This window comes from Saccopteryx bilineata, chromosome 3, assembly GCF_036850765.1.
Source record: "Saccopteryx bilineata isolate mSacBil1 chromosome 3, mSacBil1_pri_phased_curated, whole genome shotgun sequence".
Lineage (NCBI taxonomy): Eukaryota > Metazoa > Chordata > Mammalia > Chiroptera > Emballonuridae > Saccopteryx > Saccopteryx bilineata.
The window spans coordinates 268,891,471-268,914,122 of NC_089492.1; the positions used below are offsets into that span (position 1 = coordinate 268,891,471).

Here is a 22,652-nt window from a genome sequence, read left to right on the forward strand (position 1 = left end):
TTGTTTTTAAGTGAAAGGAGGGGAGATACTGAGACCAACTCCTGCATGTGCCCAGATGGGATCTGCTTTGCAACCCCCTTCTAGGGCCTATGCTAGAATCAACTGACTATCCTCAGCACCTGGGGCTGATGCTTGAACCAATCAAGCCATTCGCTGCAGGAGGGGAAAGAAGAGAAAAGGGGGAGAGAAACAGATTGTTGCTCCTCCTGTGTGCCTTGACCTGGAATCAAACCTGGGACGTACATATGCCGGGCCAAGGCTCTATCCAGAGGCAGCGCGCCAAGTCCATAATGTTTTCAAATGAAGTGATCAATCCCAGAGGTAGAGAAGTGACTGGCAGTACCTTGGTCACTGGTTTCCTTTCATATTTTTTTCATTTTTTTAAGCCAGAAGAGGGAAGATAGTAAAACAGATTCCTACATGTGCTCTGACTGGCATCCACCTGGCAACACTCACCTGAGCCGATGCTCTGGCCATCTGGGGCCATGCTCTCAACTGAGCTGTTTTTAGTGCCTGAGGCGGAGGCTCCACGGAGTCATCCTCACCGCCCTGGACAAGGTGCTTGAATCAGTCAAGCCATGGCTGCCGGAAATGAAGAGAGTGAATGATAGAGAAGGGGGAGGAGAAGCAAAGCAGATGGTCATTTCTCCTGTGTGCCCTGACTGGGAATTGAACCCGGGACTTCCACATACCAGGTCAATGCTCTACCACTGGCCAGGGCACTGGTTTCCTTTCTAAAGGTGATGAAGTATTCAATGGCTTGTGTTGATGTGAAAAAACAAAAAGGGGTGGGGATAAGTGTTTATCATGCTATTTAAGTAAGTAGATTTAAAAATATTTTGCCTTTAAAAGGTAAGAGTCCCTTGTCTTCTTGTGTGTGGTTTATTGCTTATTAACATATTTTACCTTTTGTTGGCATTAATACAAGTTCTATAGGGAAAAGGCTGACACGTTAGAAAATGAAGTTTATAGACTGTGGATTCCATTTTCTTGGTATATTTGCAGTTCCATTAATATGAATAGTTAAGACTCCTGTATCAAAATAAATACACTCCATAAAATATAAAGAAGCTGGCTCAACAGTGCCATTTCCGTGATAACCTAGTCTATCATTAAAACTCTTATAACTGCCTGACCAGGTGGTGGCACAGTGGATAGAGCATCGGACTGAGACGCAGAGGACCCAGGTTTGAAACCCCGAGGTCACCAGCTTGAGCGCAGGGTTCCTGGCTTGAAGCCCGAAGTCACTGGCTTGAGCCCAAGGTCGCTGGCTTGAGCAAGGGGACACTCGCTCTGCTGTAGCCTCCCCTTCTCCATCAAGGCACAAATAAGAAAGCAATCAATGAACAACTAAAGTGCTGCAACGAAAGATTGATGCTTCTCATCACTCTCCCTTCCTGTCTCACTGTCTCCGTCACAAAAAAAAGAAACTTGTAACTAAAGTCACATATTTTACATAATATTTATTTCTGTATAGGATTTATCAACATACAATGACGTCAGCTTTAAGACAATTGACTGTCGCTTTGTATAAAGTCATCTTATAAAATAGAATAATACACAACATACCTCAGTGAATTAAGCTGATATTCTAGGATTTTAAAAATTGGATCATGCTAATTCCTATTTTTGCCTGTATTTCACTGGGTTGTCTTAGGTAGATTGCTTTATTGTTCTGTGCCTCAATTTTTTTTACCTTTCATGTGGGATAAATGTCCTATTTCACAGATATGTAAAGAATAACAAAAATTATTATGTACTTTGTAAATATAAAATGCTACATACATGATAAATAGTAATACTGATTCACTCTAATATAAAATACACAGAACTTTCCATTTATAATCTAAAGTTTGGTCGTCCAATATTTATTATTATCATCCTTCCCAGTTAAACACATCTTCTTATGTCATATTGTAGTGATTTTCTACAGTATTAGTTTTAGGACTCAAAATTAATAAACAATATGAGTGGAAATTTCAATATATCTTAGGATGATTTGGCAAAATAACTTTAATGAACTGAATTCTGAGCTCAGAAATAATTGAAAAAAGAAACTTTTTAAATCCATTAAGCAGTAACTTAGTCACAAAAATACAACATTGAAAAATGTGTTCAAGTCTTAAGATACGATGACTACATAAGGACCACTGTATAATAAGGAGGATTTGCTGCTCTAAGAGAACCTATGGTTACCAGCTTATAAATGCAGTGAGTAATAGGAGTAATAAAGTGAGACTGATGCTCAAAGAGAAATCAAAAAGTTATCTAGTTCCAAGGTTTTCAATGCTGTACTCTTGAGCTCTGCTGGGTGCCCGGGGAAAGGCTCATAGGGGGCTTTAACCAGGGAGCTCTGATTTTAGAATTTCTTCCTTAAATGTTGGGCTTCTCTATGAAACAATTCAGCAAAAGAAAGGGGGGGGGGAAGGATGTGTGTATATTTATCTTTTAAACCACTGATCTAGTCTATTTTGTTCCTCCAGACACTAGGCACAACTGCATGGTCCTTTATTTTTGCAAAACTTCCTCGTGTCAAAAAGACACTCTTAAGGACCGCAGAGTCAGAAGGATGTTCAGAAGCCGATAAACAGCATTCCTGCAAAAGCAAACTGGTCTAACCAATTCCCATGAGCATAAATAAAGCTTATCTTAACAGTTTATATTCCTATGTAACATTTTCCCACAGTTAAAAGCCAAAGACTTCAGTTTTCTCAGAAACCAATAATAGACAGTTTTACTCTAGAAAAGAATTGGTCTCTAAAGGCTTAGAGACATGATATGATAAGTGGAGTATTATTTACAACTTGCAAACGTGTCATGAATGTTCTTTTATGATACTATGATGATAGAGCAGATGTGCTGTCTAGTTTGGAGAACTTGATAGCTGTTCTGTGGAGACTACTTGATGCTTGTTATAAACCAGGAGTCCCCAAACTATGCCCACGGGGCTGCATGCGGCCCCCTGAGGCCATTTATCCAGCCCCTCGCCGCACTTCCAGAAGGGGCACCTCTTTCATTGGTGGTCAGTGAGAGGAGCACATTGACCATCTCATTAGCCAAAAGCAGGCCCATAGTTCCCATTGAAATACTGGTCAGTTTGTTGATTTAAATTTACTTGTTCTTTATTTTAAATATTGTATTTGTTCCCGTTTTTTTACTTTAAAATAAGATATGTGCAGTGTGCATACGGATTTGTTCATAGTTTTTTTTTATAGTCTGTACCTCCAACTGTCTGAGGGACAGTGAACTGGCTCCCTGTGTAAAAAGTTTGGGGACCCCTGTTATAAACAATTATGACAAAGCATTACAAGTGTCGGCGGTACTGTGTTCAGTGGACTTTGCTGACATTCATGCTGCTGTATGTAAGTTTGCATGCAGAAGATAACAGCATAAAAGAACATTTAGATCATAAAGTGCATTACAGTATACACATGCAAACACTACTTCATTTCTATGAAAAAAACTCAAATAAGTAATTTTGCCAATTGGCTCCAATTATTTAAATTATAATTTTGGAAGATATTACTATAATCCGTGAGACTAGAGAGTGACAATTGTTCCCTCCCTCACTGGGATACAACGCAATTGTTAAAACTTCTGATTCAGGAACAGTCATGTTGGGAAAACAATGAAACTCAACGCATACCATCCAGTCTTAAAGCAACTGGAAATCTACCATCAAAAGAATCTTGAAAAAGTCTCAGAATTAAGTACCATAAAACAAAGTGGTTATCCATCTACTTATAAAAAATTTTCTTTTAGAAACTAAATATTTTAACCCACAAATTGGTATCAAGGACAATCATTAATTAAAGAATAAGAAAATAATAATATAAAAAGTATTATCTTGAGGTATGTCAGGCTGTATCTAAAAATACAGTATAATACATGGAGCTTCTATCAAAATTCAATTATATCAAGTTTTATTTTGATAACGTGTAGAGAACTTTATGGAGGTCAGTTTTTTACTTGACATATAAACTTTATTTTCAGAACTAAAATAATACGTCAAATTAATTGTAATTTTGGAATGTTTAGGAGTTTAAACTTAACTTTGTAATCCTAGGAGAAAAGTTTATTCTGAAAAATTACATATAAAAGATAAACAAAAATGCTTAAAGCCTTTAAGAGAATAACTTGTTCAAATAGTTTTACATATAAATAATGACATAAAAACATGTCAATAGATACTGTGGGGACATTACTTAGCACTATTTGAATAACTCTAGTTCAAGATATATGTTGATTAAATTTTTTATACTTTCTAATTCTGTTAGGCTTCTTTTTATAACCTGTCCAATCACCAGTCCCACCATTCAAACTTCCTGGCTTTAATTTCCTCATTTGTAAATCAGGGACAATAATATATTTGTCTTGATTAGAGGAGAAACTGTAAGAAAGTACTTTATAAATAATATAGCAAGTAAATACATAAATGTTAGGAATTGCTCTTAAGAATTGTTAAGAATCTCTAGTTTTGTTGTTTAGGGTTTTTGGGGTTTTTTTTTCCCTTTAGAGAGGAAGAGAACTATATTGACAGACCTTCACCAACTACCTTGACTTTTAGGCAGTATTAGTTTCCTCTTTTCAGAAAATGCTATCTGGCCTGACCTGTGGTGGCACAGTGGATAGAGCATCAACCTGGAATGCTGAGGTTGCCAGTCCAAAACCCGGGCTTGCCTGGTCAAGGCACATATGAGGAGCAACTATGAGTTGATGCTTCTCGCTCCATGCCTCTCTCTTCTCTTTCTCTAAAGTCAATAAATAAAATCTTTAAAAAAAGAGAGAGAATCGTATCTGTATACAACTTCTGGTTAGCCTCTTCTTTATGTATTGTTTTTACTTTTCTTAACACTACCGACTACATAAGAGTAATTTTTAACTTAATGACAAAAAGTTCAAATATGAATGAGTTAGAACATTTTAAAAAAACACACACACACACACACAAAAAAAACATTTTAGACCTGTCTTTTGCCATAGTCCTAAAACATTCAAGATATCGGAATAATAATAAGTGGGTGTGGACCTTAAGTTAATAGAATTACTTATTTATTAGTTCAGTCAGTTTGGGTGCCTCACTCGTAAATGTGTTCTTACCTGATTCCCTGTGAAAATTCAATATTGATAGTTTATGTGTTTTTGAAACACCTTGAAATTATCTTACATAAAGCTTGGTGGTGGTAAATTTATTTAAAATACTTTCTTTGAAAATAGTTTGCTAAGTAAATATTCTAATATTAAAAGAAAAAAAGGTGTATCTCTGTAATAAGAGGCTCAATTATTCATCTATCATGCCAACTCAAGCTAGATCTTTCTTTCCGGTGCAGCAATATATTTTAGGGCAACAAAGTTCAGAATGAATACAATGGCCTGTTTATAGAAAGCATGCAAGTTATATTAGGTCATTACTTTTAAGTCAGTCTGACAATTTGTTAACCAGTCCTTGACCATGAAAAAAAGAGAGATAGATACAAGAAGTCATTGTCAATTGCAGACATGCCAGCTCTGTTGGTTCACATTACAGCTACCTAATGCTGGGCTTTATTTCCTTTTCTTCTTCTTCACTATCATCGACCTGTTGTATGACCAGGTCAGCAGACCCATCCTCTACAATCTCCACATATGATCTATTCTCATCTTCACTCAAATGCCATCTGGAATCCTTATCTCCATCTGATGGGGACATAAGATGCTGTTCAGCTTCCAAATCAATGGGGAGGCTGTCTATGCCAACTTCCGCAAGGCACTCGTTACAGAGTCTGTAGCGCCTGGTTCCTTCCTGTACCACTTGACCTGTGAGATCAGTCACATGGCGTTTGCATTTTCTGCAGATTAGTTTGCATGCCTGGTGGATCTGTGTAGAGATTTAAATAGCGATTTAAAAAAAAAAGGATTTTTAAAAAGCAGGACAATTTGATATTGTAGGTACCAGATCATAAACTTAAGATGTTCAAAGCCAAGCATTAATATTAAATTAACATCTAGTTATTAGAAAAAGATACAGGTTTTGTTGATAAATTGATGTCACAGAAATATTGCACACCAATTTTCTCTAAATAATGGCTGTAATGTTTTTATGATTAATATTACATACTCAACAATCTCACATATCCCTTAATCCAACAGTATTTTGATATCTGAGGTAACAAAGGACACCTTTTCAGAATAATAATAATTGCAAGGACTTAATTTATGCCTTGTACTATTCTAGTGACTTTACATAGCTTAATTCAGGGAGAAAAAAGCCTTTCATTTCAAATGAGTATTAATATTTTGTTATTTTGCTAGAAAAAGAAAAAATACTTTAATTTTATTAAAATACATTTTTGGATAGAGGACTACTTGCCACTATTATTGGTGAAAAATCAGTCCAGTAGAAAAAGACTGATCTAGGAATTGGAAGGATTGGGTTCTAGTCCTGGTTTTGTCATTTACTAAACTTGTCGTTTCTTAATCTGTATCTTGAAGCAAGTAACTTAAAGCATTATAAACCTGCTTCCAGGGTGATAGTCAAAATATTTAACAACAGGTAAGGTATAAGTACCACCCAAACAAAATAGAAGCTGGCCTGACCAGGCAGTGGCACAGTGGATAGAGCGTCGGACTGGGGTGCAGAGGACCCAGGTTCGAGACTCTGAGGTCGCCAGCTTGAGCGCGGGTTCATCTGGTTTGAGCAAAAGCTCACCAGCTTGGACCCGAAGTTGCTGGCTCAAGCAAGAGGTTACTCGGTCTACTGAAGGCCTGCAGTCAAGGCACATTTGAGAAAGCAATCAGTGAACAACTAAGGTGTCAAACAAAAAACTGATGATTGATGCTTATCATCTCTCTCTGTTCCTGTGTGTCTGTCCCTGTCTATCCCTATCTCTGTCCTTGTAAAAAAAAAAAAATAGAAGCTGGACTAATCAGAATGGACAGTGTTTATAAACAACCACTGACGGTACTGCTACATATCAGCCTATTATTGTCTCTGCTTGCTTCCTTATTACTAATGGCATACACCTCAGGTTGTGAGGACCAAGTGGGTTAATATGTATGCAATGCTTTGGGAAAGAAATTGCAATTGATAAATAATTATATATACTACTCACAAAAATTAGGGGCCATTTTATAGCTTCATGTTCATTTTGAAATATCCCCTAATTTTTGTGAGCAGTATATTATCATTAGTAATAAACAACCTTGTTCAATAGCTGTCAAGCCACCCAAAACTGTCAGGCCAGTATATTATAGGGTCTAATCTACAAATCACTACAATTAATTGTATAATGCTGAATTAATAATAGTGTGGAAGAGCCCTGGCTGGTTGGCTCAGCAGTAGAGTGTCGGCCCTGTGTGTGGATGTCCTGGGTTTGATTCCCGGCCAGGGCACACAGGAGAAGCGCCCATCTGCTTCTCCACCCCTCCCCCTCTCCTTCCTCTCTGTCTCTCTTTTCCCCTCCCGCAGCCGAGGCACCATGGGAGCAAAGTTGGCCCAGGCACTGAAGATGGCTCCACGGCCTCCACCTCAGGTGCTAGAATAGAATGGCTCTGGTTGCAAAAGAGCAATGCCCCTGATGGGCAGAGCATCACTACCTAATGGGCATGCTGGGTGGATCCTGGTTAGGCACATGGGGAGTCTGTGTCTCTGCCTCCCACTTCTCACTTCAGAAAAATACAAAAAAAAAAAAAAAAAAAGCCTGACCACGCAGTGGCACAGTGGATAGAGCGTCAGACTGGGATGCAGAGGGCCCAGGTTCGAGACCCCAAGGTCGCCAGCTTGAGCACGGGTTCATCTGGTTTGAGGAAAAGCCCACCAGCTTGAACCCAAGGTCACTGGCTCCAGCAAGGGGTTACTCGGTCTGCTGAAGGCCCGCAGTCAAGGCATGTATGAGAGAGCAATCAGTGAACAACTAAGGTGTTGCAATGCGCAATGAAAAACTAATGATTGAGGCTTCTCATCTCTCTCTGTTCCTGTCTGTCTGTCCCTGTCTATCCCTCTCTCTGACTCTCTCTCTGTCTCTGTAAAAAATAAATAAATAAAATTAAAAAAAAAAAACAGAGAAAAACTCATCAATCATTTAAGATTACTATTAAATCAACTCTTTACTTTGAAATTTGTTAAAGAAAAAGAATTAAAATTTATCCTGCTTCTGTAGAAACCCTATTTCAAAGTACCCAAACAGCCTTAAGTAAGGAGGGAAAGTTTCACTTTATAGAATTCCAGCTGGTAATGTAAAAGGAAGGATAAAATTAGTAAATTATTCCATGATTTCAAGTAAAATTAATAATTGGACAGGGATTATCTCTTGTTAATATCATTAAATTAATGTTTGATGGAGAAATGGAGAGTCACATGTACCAAAATAGCCTCACACAAATTCCTTTCTAATCATAAGGCAGCACCTTTAACTGTACAATGCTGGGATCGTACTGTCATTACCCTAATCCAGTGATCAATCTTACCAACATGCATGACGGGTTCTCCAGATATATGTGTCTCCTAATGTGACACAATATGAAATATACAATTTCATTCTTTTTTTGTTTGTTTGTTTTGTTTTAGATTTTATTTATTCATTATAGACAGGGGAGAGAGGGAGAGAGAGAGAGAGAGAGAGAGAGAAGGGGGGAGGAGCAGGAAGCATCAACTCCCATATGTGCCTTGACCAGGCAAACCCAGGGTTTTGAACTGGCAACCTCAGCGTTTCCAGGTTGACGCTTTATCCACTGCGCCACCACAGGTCAGGCCTACAATTTCATTCCTGATGTATGGTAGTCAAAAGTATTTAACTTGAATCCATTAAGGCTTTAGATAAAACTTATTTTACAGAAAATACAGGGGGGAGAGAGGAACAAGCTAAATGACACCATGTGGCAAGCAGAGAGATCCAGAGGTAGGATATTTTGAAAAACAATTGGCTCAATATCTTTTGTAAGTCAAGTGTTATGAAAAAGAAGGGGGAAGGGGAAAATATAAAAGCTTAACATATTCAAGGGACCTAACAATGAGATGAAACATATGGTTCTGTATTAGATTCTAATTTGGACAAACCAGCTATATATAAAAGGGATTTGGGGGACTAGGAGTAAATCTGAAATTGAACTGGGTGTAAGACAAAGTTTTACTGAGATATAAAGGTAGAAACTGTACACTAAAGGAAGCAAGTTAAGCCCTGACCAGTTGGCTCAGTGGTAGAGTGTCAGCCCAACATCTGGAAGTCCTAGGTTTGATTCCCAGCCAGGGCACACAGGAGAAGCGCCCATCCGCTTCTCTACCGTTTCCCTCTCCTTTCTCTCTCTCTCTCTCTCCACTGGAGCAAAGTTTGCCAGGGCGCTGAGGACGACTCCATGGCCTTTGCCTCAGGCACTAGAAGGGCTCCGGTTGCAATGGAGCAATGCCCCAGATGGGCAGAGCAACACCCCCTGGTGGGCATGCCGGGTGGATCCTGGTTGCGCGCATGCAGGAAGGAGTCTGTCTCTCTGCCTCCCTGCTTCTCACTTCAGAAAAATACACACAAAAAAGTAAGTTACAAAACAGTGTGTGCAGAAAAAAAATAGTATGTGCACTATCTAGTTTTAATGTAAAAAAAAAACAAAAATGCACGATAAAGTATTAAGAATGGTAATATCTATATAGTAAACATATGGTATTTTTATTTTATTTTTACTTTTTTCTTTCAGAGAGAGGCAGGGATTTATTTCTATTTTTTTAATGTTCATATTATTGAATTTAGAGAGGACGAGAGAGAGAGGGAGAGAGAGACAGGAACATCAATCTGTTCCCATTTGTGCCCTGACTGGGGATCAAACCAGCAACATCTGTGCTTTGGGACAATAGCTAACCAACTGAGCTATCCAGCCAGGATTACTTCTATTTTCTTACTTTTTAATTATTTACTTTTTTATATGATGAAATTTTAAAAAATTGATTTTAGAGAGCAATGGAGACAGAAACATTGATCTGTTCCTGAATGTGTATGTTCCTGACTAGGGGTCAGACCTGCAACCTCGTGCACCAGGATGACATTCTAACCAACCAAGCTATCTGGCCGGGGCTACTTTCTTACTTTTTATAATAAACATTCATTGCTTTCATAATAATAAAAGGTTGTTTTAATTTTTAATAGTCTAGCTCAGTGATTTTCAACCAGTGTCCTGCAAGATTTTTAAAAATATTCAATACCTGACTATTTAGTCTTTCCCTTAGATCAGCGGTTCTCAACCTGTGGGTCGCGACCCCAGCGGGGGTCTAATGACCAAAACACAGGGGTCGCCTAAAGCCATCGGAAATACATATTTTATTTAAAAATGTATTGTATATTAAATATGTATTTTCTGATGGTTTTAGGCGACCCCTGTGTTTTGGTAGTTTGACCCCCGCCAGGGTTGCAACCCACAAGTTGAGAACCGCTGCCTTAGATTGTCAAATAAAAAAATGACAACAGTCAACACAACAGCCATCCAGTATGAATGAATCAAAATTACACCTATTTTTTTGTCAGATTGGCAAAATAATATAGTATATTTTTTGGTGTGCCGCAGAATGTTCGTAATTAGTTTACGTGTGCCATGAGATGAAAAAAACTGAAAATCACTGATCTAGCTTCAAGAGATTAATGAAGGCAGATATCTTGTCTGTTTTGCTCACTGTTGTATACCTAGCACTTAGAAAGGGTCTAGCACAGGGGTAGTCAACCTTTTTATACCTACCGCCCACTTCTGAATCTCTGTTAGTAGTAAAATTTTCTAACCGCCCACCAGTTCCACAGTAATGGTAATTTATAAAGTAAGAAAGTAACTTTACTTTATAAAATTTATAAAGCAGAGTTACAGCAAGTTAAAGCATATAATAATAATTACTTATCAAGTACTTTATGTCAAATTTTCACTAAGTTTGGCAGAATAAATCTTTTTTTTTTTTTTTGTATTTTTCGAAGCTGGAAACTGGGAAGCAGGAAACTGGGAGGCAGTCAGACTTCCGCATGCTCACGACCCGGATCCACCCGGCACGCCCACCAGGGGGCGCTGCTCTGCCCATCTGGGGCGTCACTCTGTTGCGACCAGAGCCACTCAAGCGCCTGAGGCAGAGGCCATGGAGTCATCCCCAGTGCCCGGGCCGTCTTTGCTCCAATAGAGCTTCGGCTGCGGGAGGGGAAGAAAGAGACAGAGAGGAAGGAGAGGGGGAGGGGTGGAGAAGCAGATGGGCGCCTCTCCTGTGTGCCCTGGCTGGGAATCGAACCCCGGACTCCTGCACACCAAGCCGACGCTCTACCACTGAGCAAACCAGCCAGGGCCAATGCATGTATTTCTTAAGAAGTAAAAGGATAGGCCCTGGCCGGTTGGCTCAGCGGTAGAGCGTCGGCCTAGCGTGCGGAGGACCCAGGTTCGATTCCCGGCCAGGGCACACAGGAGAAGCGCCCATTTGCTTCTCCATCCCTCCGCCGCGCTTTCCTCTCTGTCTCTCTCTTCCCCTCCCGCAGCCAAGGCTCCATTGGAGCAAAGATGGCCCGGGCGCTGGGGATGGCTCTGTGGCCTCTGCCTCAGGCGCTAGAGTGGCTCTGGTCGCAACATGGCGACACCCAGGATGGGCAGAGCATCGCCCCCTGGTGGGCGTGCCGGGTGGATCCCGGTCGGGCGCATGCGGGAGTCTGTCTGACTGTCTCTCCCTGTTTCCAGCTTCAGAAAAATGGAAAAGAAAAAAAAAAAAAAAAAAAATTTAAAAAGAAGTAAAAGGATAAAAGTCAAATACATACTGTTCGAAAATGGCTACTTAGATGGTCTAGCCTGCTGAATCTTTTCCCACAAGCTTGGCACGGGTAGGGCCGCTCCCCCGTATGACAACGGAGGTGGCGCTTCAGGTCTGCTTTCCGCTTCACCACGTGCGTGCAGTACGGGCACTTGAATCTGATCCTGGGCAGATCATCTGTCAGGAGACAGTTTGATTAAGTCACCGGAAAGTTCATAATAACAATTCTAATAACAAAAAGAATCCAGAAGAAGTTGGTAAGTCAGATCTTGAAAAGATAAAATAGAGAAGAAATTTTTATTAAGATGTGATTGTCGCCTGACCAGGCGGTGGCACAGTGGATAGAGCGTCGGACTGGGATGCAGAGGACCCAGGTTCAAGACCCCGCGGTCGCCAGCTTCAGTGCGGGGCTCATCTGGTTTGAGGAAAAGCCCACAAGCCTGAACCCAAGGTCGCTGGCTCCAGCAAGGGGTTACTCAGTCTGCTGAAGGTCCGCGGTCAAGGCACATATGAGAAAGCAATCAATGAACAACTAAGGTGTTGCAATGCGCAATGAAGAATAATTGATGCTTCTCATCTCTCTCCGTTCCTGTCTGTATGTCCCTGTCTATCCCTCTCTCTGACTCACTCTCCATCTCTGTAAAAAAAAAGAAAAAAAAAAAAAGATGTGATTGTCAATGTAACCCTAAGTACAGAACTTAACTTCAGTATTTGACATATTTACCGTTTGGGTAAATTTAGACTGTCACTCTTACCTTTTTATTAAATGTCATAGTGTCAATAAATACTGGATTTTAAAACTATAGATACAATCCAAAAGTAAAAATATTTAATGTTAAAGTGTTTAAGTAATTTGTTTTATTGACATGTTTTTAGTCCTCTTGCCTTCACTTTTTTTTAAAAGGCTTCTATTTTTTTTAAATTATTATTTATTTATTCATTCATTTTAGAGGAGACAGAGAGAGAGAGAGAGAGAGAGAGAGAGAATGGGGGAGGAACAGGAAGCATCAACTCCCATATGTGCCTTGACCAGGCAAGCCCAGGGTTTTGAACCAGCGACCTCAGCATTCCAGGTCGACACTTGTACCCACTGCGCCACCACAGGTCATTGCCTTCACTTTTAAAGATGAAAAAAATATCAAGGATCTTTTTTTTTAAAAATTCTGGAATGTAAAGCTCTTTTTTATTAAAGTATAGTTGACATACAGGATCTTTAAAGTTTTTAAAGATTTTTATTGATTTGAGAGGAGAAAGGGGAGTGGAGAGGAGCGAGAAACATCAACTAATAGTTGCTTCCTGCACGTGCCTTGACTGAGCAAGCCCAGCGTTTCGAACAGGCAACCTCAGCATTCTAGGTCAACGCTTTGTCCACTGCGCCACCACAGGTCAGGCTTTAATTTTTTATTTAAAAACTCATGTATTCAACACATTAGTTGTGACTGGCGGTAAACCTCATCAACTTAATAGCTGTTAATTCAATTATTCATTACTGAAGTGAGACTTAAATAACCAAAACTTATAGAAGGGCAGAGCTCAAATAATGGATGACTTATTGCTATTTTATTTTATTTATTTATTTTTTATTTTATTTATTTATTTTCAGAGAGGAGAGACAGAAAGAAGGGGGGAGGAGCTGGAAGCATCAACTCCCATATGTGCCTTGACCAGGCAAGCCCAGGGTTTTGAACTGGCAACCTCAGCATTTCCAGGTCAACACTTTATCCACTGCGCCACCACAGGTCAGGAACTTATTGCTATTTTAAAATGCAATAAATATTTCCTGTTTTTGCTGTTATTTGTATGCCTTGGTCAATGGTTATAGCTCAGCAGTATTTTCAGTTAGCTCTATATTATTTAAATATTATGTTCTATGCAACTGAATTATTTTTTTAAATTTTCCCACTGATTTGAGAGAAAGAGGAAGGGGGGTGTGAAGGGAGGGAGGGAGAAAGAGAAAGAGAGAGAAACATTAACTCACTATTTCACTTAGTTGTTCCATTTAGCTGTGCACTCATTGGTTGCTTCTCACGTGTCCCTTGACCAGGGATAGAATCCACGAGCTCCACGTGCAGGAATGACACTCTATCCATGGAGCCACCCAGCCAGGCCCCTGAATTATTTTTTTGTGATTTATACAATAAGGGAAGTGTGAATGCTGACTGCTAGTAGTGATATTAAGGACTTGTTATTTTTTTTAGGTACAGTAATGGTATTGGAGTGAGGTTTTTTTTTTTTTGTTTTTTTTTTTCATTTTTCTGAAGCTGGAAACAGGGAGAGACAGTCAGACAGACTCCCGCATGCGCCCGACCGGGATCCACCCGGCACGCCCACCAGGGGCTACGCTCTGCCCACCAGGGGGCGATGCTCTGCCCATCCTGGGCGTCGCCATGTTGCGACCAGAGCCACTCTAGCGCCTGGGGCAGAGGCCACAGAGCCATCCCCAGCGCCCGGGCCATCTTTGCTCCAATGGAGCCTTCGCTGCGGGAGGGGAAGAGAGAGACAGAGAGGAAAGCGCGGCGGAGGGGTGGAGAAGCAAATGGGCGCTTCTCCTGTGTGCTCTGGCCGGGAATCGAACCCGGGTCCTCCGCACGCTAGGCTGACGCTCTACCGCTGAGCCAACCGGCCAGGGCCTGGAGTGAGGTTTTTTAATTCTATATTTTAAGAACACATTCTGAAATATTTACAGATTAAAACAAATGTCTAAGAGTTGCTTAAAAGTGATATAAGGAAGGGATAGGAGTAGAGACACAAACAAGATTAGCCATGAATTGAAAGTTGTCGGAACTGGGTAGTGGGCACGTGGAAGTTAATGATACTATCCTCTTTACTTTTGAAATTTTCCTAAAATTAAAAACTTTAAGTATATAATCTAAATCTTATACTCTCAGAGTTTCATTTTATCCTGATCTTCCATTAAATTCACATGTAAACTATTAAGCAAATTTGATAAATGATTAACTGGGGCAGGGGGAAACTGAATGATGCGCATTTCTTATTTCTGTTCTTTAAGTCTCCAGTCTTAAAGGATGGGGGGAGGAATACTCTGAAACTATCCACCTACAGCCCTGGTCAGATGGCCCGGTTAGTTGGGAGCTTCATCCAGAAGCGCAGAGGTTGCTGGTTCAATCCCTGATCAGGGCATATGCAGGGGCAGCTTGATGTTCCTGTCTCTCTCTCTCTCCCTTCCTCTCTCGCTGAAATCAATAAATAAAAATTAAAAAAAAAAAAAGAAAGAAACTATCCACCTACATAATCAGTCTGCATTTTACTACTATCATAACAATGAGGTGTCTCAAGTTGCTGCACATGAATTACAGTATCAATGCTATGGGTTGTAAAGTTTTTCTTTAAAATATTTTTATTTACTGATTTTATTTATTTATTTTTTTGTATTTTTCTGAAGCTGGAAACAGGGAGAGACAGTCAGACAGACTCCCGCATGCGCCCGACTGGGATCCACCCGGCACGCCCACCAGGGGCGAGCTCTGCCCACCAGGGGGCGTCGCTCTGTTGCAAGCAGAGCCACTCTTGCACCTGGGGCAGAGGCCAAGGAGCCATCCCCAACGCCCCGGGCCATCTTTGCTCCAATGAAGCCTCGCTGCGGGAAGGGAAGAGAGAGACAGAGAGGAAGGAGAGGAGGAGGAGTGGAGAAGCAGATGGGCGCTTCTCCTGTGTACCCTGGCCGGGAATCGAACCCGGGACTTCTGCACACCAGGCCGACGCTCTACCACTGAGCCAACCGGCCAGGGCCTATTTACTGATTTTAGAGAGAGAGGAAGGGAGAGAGAGAGGGAGAGAATATCAGTTTGTTATTCCACTTAGTTATGCATTCATTAGTTGATTCTTGTATGTTCCCTGATCAGGGAGTGAACCTGCAACCTTAGCATATTGGGACAACGCTCTAACCAACTGATCTACCCAGCTAGGCCTTAAGTGTTTTTTAAAATTATGTATTGATATTTATATCATAATAAATTCAGATTTAGTCTAATTTCTTTTGGAACCTTTGTAAATATGCATGTTTGCTCTATTTAACGTCTGAGTAAAAATATTGTTTCCAAATGGATATTCAGGAAAAAAAGAAAAAGAAAACATTTGTCTTAAGGATTGAACCATTTAGAAAAGAACTTTAAACATTTAACAGTAATCTAATCACCCACAAATACAGGTTTGGAAAGTCATGGATTTTGACCCTCAGAACTCTATTGTTTTGACTGTCATTAAAATTCCCCAATATTACTTTAATTAAAAATATAAAAATGGCCTGACCTGTGGTGGCGCAGTGGATAAAGCGTCGACCTGGAAATGCTGAGGTCGCCGGTTCGAAACCCTGGGCTTGCCTGGTCAAGGCACATATGGGAGTTGATGCTTCCTGCTCCTCCCCCCCTTCTCTTTCTCCTCTCTCTCCCCACCTCTCCTTTCTAAAAAAAAATGAATAAATTAAAAAAAATTAAAAAAAAAAATGTATGTTATAAAATAAATGTCATTAGCGAAGTCTGACTTTTAAAAAGCCCTTGGTTTAACTGCCTGTAACACCTAAAAGTAAGGGCGAGCTGAGATAGGCTTGATTTATGGGGCAGTGTTGGAGCCTGAGGGAGGGGACCGATTCTCTTTTTGGGTACCTGAAAAACTTCTTGATGTGCCATCAGAGCCTTGGCCATACTGATAGCCAACAGGAGCAGAGTTCATTTCAGCATCAATCTGTGCCTGTTCTTCAGACTGGGAAACGTGGCTGGAGGAGTCAGATGTTCGTGCTTCTTGCTTGCTTGACTTGTAATGAACTTCAGAAGGCTGTGACAACCTGAAATGTTTGGACTTTTTAATGGAGTCTTTCCTTTGTTCATGTTTGGCCAAGGGTTGCTGAGTATTCCTTTGGGAAGCTGGATGGTAATTATACTTGTTCCAAGATTTCCCGCTTATTACACCTGTGCCTTGATCTGGGCTTAGGTGGGGATGTGGAGAACTGCTTTCTTCTTGCCAGCCACTGCTATAAAAAGAGGAACGCTCTACACCATTAGAACTGGCATTTTTATCGGAGAGACTGAAATAACGATCTTTTTCTTTCTCACTAATATCTAATGAAGATTTAATAAATGTCTTACACACACTAATGACATCAGTCATCTGAAGGAAGCTAGCGGCTGACATCACTTCTATGACATTCTGACCCGTGAGAGAGAGTTTGCCGGAATAGACAAAGTCCAGGATAACTGTGAAAGTGTCAGGGGAGAAAGCCTGAAATGTTGCTGTGGTCGGCTGGCTTGTCTCCTTTGAATTCTGAGAAAGCAGCATTTTAAAGTAGCCACTACTAGCAAACAAAACGTTTCGATGGGCTTTGAAGACCTTCCCCTCAACCAGAATACTGCAGTCACAAAACACGTCTTGCCGGCGCTGCTCATTGAGTTGTTGCAAGAGTTGAGACTGATGAGAGGAGATCTCCATTCTAAGGAAAAGACACATGTGGTTACCATGTTTTTCTAAGATGAGGCAAATAAAATTAGAACCAGAAACCTTGATCTCTTTCCATAGAAACCACTTTCTTCTTGGAGAATATAGTCTCCAAGGCACAAAGGAATAATAGATTTCAGGATATCATTTAATACTGTGCTATTACTTTTTAGATTTTATTGTACAGTCACCAAACTTTACTGAGCATCTTCTATAAACCAGGCCTTCTGCTATATGCTGAACTAACTCAACTGACTTGATTCTTGTCTTCATGTGGTTTTTTCTTTTCTTTTCTTTTCTTTTCTTTTTTTACAGAGACAGAGAGAGAGAGAGGAACAGATAAGGACAGTTAAGATAGGAAGGGAGAGAGATGAGAAGCATCAGTTCTTTGTTGCGGCACGTTACTTGTTCATTAATTGATTTCTCATATGTGCCTTGACCTGGGGGCTACAGCAAAACAAGTGACCCCTTGCTCAAGCCCAGTGACCTTGGGCTTCAAGCCAGCAACCTTTAGGCTCAAGCCAGCGACCATGGGATCATGTCTATGATCCCACACTCAAGCCAGTGTCTTCACGGTTTTGAACCTGGGTCCTCCGTGTCCCAGTCTGACACTCTATCCACTGTGCCACCGTCTGGCCAGGCTTCATGTAGTTTTTGATCTACAGAAGGTAACAGGCATTAGACAAATATTCATATAAAGTCATAAATGACAGGGTAAGTGCTAAGACAGGAAGAAGATGCTATGAGAAGTATAAAAGGGTATACTAATAGTTTAGATTGGGGTGGAGAGGGTTAGAATATACCTCTCTAAGAAGTAATATTTCATCTGAGACCTCAAAGATGATCAGGAGGCCCTGGCCGGTTGGCTCAGCGGTAGAGCGTCGGCCTGGCTTGCGGGGGGACCCGGGTTCGATTCCCGGCCAGGGCACATAGGAGAGGCGCCCATTTGCTTCTCCACCCCCCCTTCCTCTCTGTCTCTCTCTTCCCCTCCCGCAGCCAAGGCTCCATTGGAGCAAGGATGGCCCGGGCGCTGGGGATGGCTCCTTGGCCTTTGCCCCAGGCGCTAGAGTGGCTCTGGTCACAACGGAGCGATGCCCTGGAAGGGCAGAGCATCGCCCCCTGGTGGGCAGAGCGTAGCCCCTGGTGGGCGTGCCGGGTGGATCCCGGTTGGGCGCATGCGGGAGTCTGTCTGTCTCTCCCCGTTTCCAGCTTCAGAAAAAAATACAAAAAAAAAAAAAAAAAAAAAAATGATGATCAGGAATTAGCCAGGTAAAGAATGAAGGGAAAAGATTTCTGATTCCAGCAAAACAGTGGTCTTGAAAGTGTGGAAACTTTCCTACCACAGACCTTTAGAGATGCTGGCTAAAATGTAACCCAAACTTTCCATTTTAATTAATTAATTTGTTTTATTATTAAAAATTTTTTTAACAGCTTTATTTATTCATTTTAGAGAAGAGAGAGAGAGAGAAAGGGGGGAGGAGCTGGAAGCATCAACTCCCATATGTGCCTTGACCAGGCAAGCCCAGGGTTGTGAACCAGCAACCTAGCATTCCAGGTTGACACTTTATCCACTGCACCACCACAGGAGGGAAGATAGTGAGGCAGACTCCCACATGTGCCCCGACTGGGATCGGCCTGGCAACCCAGTCTGGGGCCAATGCTCGAGGTATTTTTAGTACTGGGACCAACCAAGCTATCCTCAGTGCCCAGGCCCGATGCTCAAACCAATCAAGCCACTGGCTGTGGAAGGAAAAGAGGAAGAGAAGGGGTGAGGGAGAGAAGAAGCAGATGGTCACTTCTCCTGTGTGCCCTGACTGGAAATCAAACCTGGGATGTCCATATGCCAGGCCAATGCTCTATCCAAAGAGCCACCAGCCAGGGCCTAACCAAAATTTTTTAAATGTAAGGCTGGGCTTGCAAGAACGAATATGAAATCTCTAAGTGCCAGAAGTGGAGAGGAAGCAGAGCTAAAACTGCAATGTGGGATAGGGTTTTTATTAGTAACATAAGTTGGAACCCTCTAAGGACTACAACCTTAATGAAAAGGGACTAGTAAATTTTGTCCATAAATTCAGAGAAAAGGTAAAAAAAGTCTCTTTGCATGGCCTTGGATAGGGAAAATAACTGTCCCAAGGTTAGATATCAAACCCAAGGTTGTGCCCTTTCTTTTCTTTCTTTCTTTTTTTTTTTTTTTTTTGTATTTTTCCAAAGTGAGAAGCAGGGAGGGGAGGCAGGCAGACAGACTCCCGCATGTGCCCGACTGGGATCCACCTGGCATGCCCACCAGGGGGTGATGTTCAGTCCCTCTCGGGCATTGCTCCACTGCAACTGGAGCCATTCTAGCTCCACTGCAACTGGAGCCTCTCTGAGGCAGAGGCCATGGAATCATCCTCAGTGCCCGGGCCAACTTTGCTCCAATGGAGCCTTGGCTGCGGGAGGGGAAGAAAGAGATAGAAAGAAAGGAGAGGGGGAAGGGTGGAGAAGCAGATGGGCGCTTCTCCTGTGTGCCCTGGCTGGGAATCGAACCCAGGACTTCCATATGCCGCTGACACTCTACCACTGAGCCAACCAGCCAGGGCAGGTTGTGCCTTTTGAGGTTCTATACTCCAAATTTATTTTACCTGCTTGGTGTGGGAAATTTCAAGCTGAAAAATTAAAAAGAAAATTAGTCCTAGGGTGGTGGTGCCTGTGAAGTATCTTGCAGAACCAAATACAAAACTTCTCAGGAAAGATGCTCTCAGAACCCAAGCCAGGTGGCAAATAAGCTTTGCTTAATTTGAGCTTAAATTCAAAATCATTCTCCTCTTTATACAAAGTGGATCATTTTCAATACTGCACCACCATGATGTCTAATATCTGCTATTGTAAAAACAAAGAAGCAAACAAACCCTCCCCTTGATTTCACATCTACCTCTGGCTACTACTCTATTTCTCTGCTCCTTTGACACAAATCCATTGAAAGAGTTGATTGTTTTGTATGTTTCACTTGCTGTCCTCACTTTCCTCCCATTCTTTTTTTTTTTCCTTGACAGAGACAGAGAATCAGAGAGAGGGACAGACAGGGACAGATAGACAGGAAGGGAGAGTGATGAAAAGCATCAATTCTTCATTGTGACTCCTTAGCTGTTCAACGATTGCTTTTTCATATGTGCCTTGACCAGGGGGCTATGGCAGAGCGAATAACCTCTTGCTTAAACCAGCGACCATGGGTCATGTCTATGATCCCACGCTCAAGCTAGCAACCCCGCTCTCAAGATGGATAAGCCAGACCTGACCTGTGGTAGCACAGTGGATAAAGCATCGACCTGGAAATGCTGAGGTCGCTGGTTTGAAACCCTGGGCTTGCCTGGTCAAGGCACATATGGGAGTTGATGCTTCCAGCTCCTCTCTCTCTGTCTCTCTCTGTCCCTCTCTGTCTCCTCTCTAAAATGCATAAATAAAATAAAAAATTTTAAATAAATAAAATATTTAAAAAAAAAAAAAAAGATGGATAAGCCAGTGCTCAAGCCAGCAACCTTGGGATTTCGAACCTGGGTCCTCCGTGTCCCAGTATGATGCTCTATCCACTGTACCACTGCCTGGTCAGGCCCTCCCACTCTTTCCTGAACCTATTTTATTCAGGTTTTTATTCCTACCCATCAAAACAACTTTTTAAAAGAGCAGTAGCAACTTGCATGTTAAACCTGATGGTCATTTCTTTGTCCCCATGTTATTGTCACAGTGCATCCAGGACACCATTTCTCCACGGTCCTTCTCCTGACCGAGTAGACAGACGGCTACTTGGTCTGTCTCCTCTGCTGGTTCTTTACTTGACTAATCTCTAAATGCTATAGGATTGAGGACACACTACCCTTGGCACACTGAATATTCTGAAAAGAGGGAGTTCCAGGAAACAACAGAAGCAGGAAGGTCACTCTAACACCCTAACTCCTTTCTCCCCTACAACAGGTCATAAAACCTTGAGAGAGGGCCTTCCCTATACCCAAAGGAAATGTGCCTCCTCACCTCAGAAGGCAAAGGGACCCTGACAAGAATCTGAACCAACAGGCTTTCCTGAGTTTCACCAGCTTACTAAACTCATCTCATAGTCCTTAACCTGCTGTATTCCTCCATGACTGTCTACTCTTCATCGAACCAGGGATAAAAATACTCAGGTCTAACTATTTCTTCACTTCCTTATGAAGGTTTCCACGTCACGTAAAACTTATGTTAAATAAACTTGTTTGTGTTGCTCCTGTTAATCTGTCTTTGTCATTTTAATTATTAGATGTGGCCAGGAAGAGAGTCAAGGAACATTTTTCCTCCCTGACAGCTGGAATGTCCCGGGCTGTGGGGGTCAGACCTTCTCTCCACCCACATCATTCACTAGGAAGCCTACCCACTCTCAATTTTAGATACTATCTTTAAGTCTATGACTGACAGATTTACATATTTAGCCCCACAACCTCTTCCCTGAATCTAAAACTCATATCTGTTTACCTGCATCCCTGCTCCAATGCTTAATAGGCATCCTAAACCCAACACGTCCAAAAGTACATCCTTCATTCACCCTCCTCTGAAATCTGTCTTTCCTACAGTCTCATCCACCTCAGGAATGATAACTCTATTGCAGCTGTTTAGACCAAAAACATTACAAGTCATCTTTGACTCCATGTTGTTGGCTTTACCTAAAAAAAATAAATCCTTTCCACTTCTGTCCACTACTGCTGTGGCCACCTTGATCCCAGTCACCACCACCTAGCCTCTTTTTTTTTTTTTTTTTTTTTTTAGTGAGAGAGAGAAAGAGGGGGGGGGAGGGAAGGGGATGAGAAGCATCAACTCATAGTTGTGGCATCTTAGTTGCTCACTGATAGCTTCTCATATGTGCCTTGATCAGGGGGGCTCCAGCCAAGTCAGTGACCCCTTGCTCAAGCCAGAGACCTTGGGGTTTCAAATCTGGGCCCTCAGCATCCCAGGTCAACCTTCTACCCCCTGTGCCACCACCTGGTCGGTTCAACAGCCTCTTAATTATTCTCTTTGCAACTTTAGTCTAGTCTGAATACCGAACATCTAGAGCAGCGGTTCTCAACCTGTGGGTCACGACCCCGGCGGGGGTCGAATGACCAAAACACAAGGGTCACCTAAAGCCATCGGAACCCACAGGTTGAGAACTGCTGATCTAGAGTGACCTTCTAAAATACGTGAAATCATGTTACTCCTCCGAGCAAAAACCTCCAATGGTTCCCTATCCAACTCTGAAGTTCTTCTCATGACCTAAAACACCCTGTATGATCTGCATCTCCCATTCCTGGTACCTCTCTCTACTTCTGCTCTACCTTCATGCATGCATTCCAGCTACAACAACCTCTGCTCATTCCTGAACATTCAAGATATGCTCCTGTCACACAGCCTTTGTACTAGCTGTTCCCTCTGCTTGGAAATTCTTCCCCAGATACACACACAGCTCACATTCTCACATCTCTTCGGTCTTTGATCA

General features: G+C 41.7%; 1 protein-coding gene across 3 annotated transcripts in view; it reads right to left on the reverse strand.

The window, feature by feature from the left end:
• Positions 1-28: 28 nt before the first annotated feature.
• The window catches only part of ZBTB8A (zinc finger and BTB domain containing 8A), a 39,604-nt gene continuing 16,980 nt past the window's right edge, over positions 29-22,652 (reverse strand). For 2 of the 3 annotated variants that reach the window (XM_066269774.1, XM_066269775.1), the window contains exons 3-5: positions 16,351-17,171; positions 11,736-11,905; positions 1,277-5,857 (exon numbers count right to left, since the gene is read on the reverse strand). In XM_066269774.1, coding sequence (XP_066125871.1) covers positions 5,528-5,857; positions 11,736-11,905; positions 16,351-17,170 — 1,320 coding nt within the window. In that variant the 5' untranslated portion in view covers position 17,171 and the 3' untranslated portion in view covers positions 1,277-5,527. Of the gene's footprint in view, positions 583-1,276; positions 5,858-11,735; positions 11,906-16,350; positions 17,172-22,652 lie in introns of those variants that run through there. The other variant, XM_066269776.1, reaches the window with a different exon arrangement.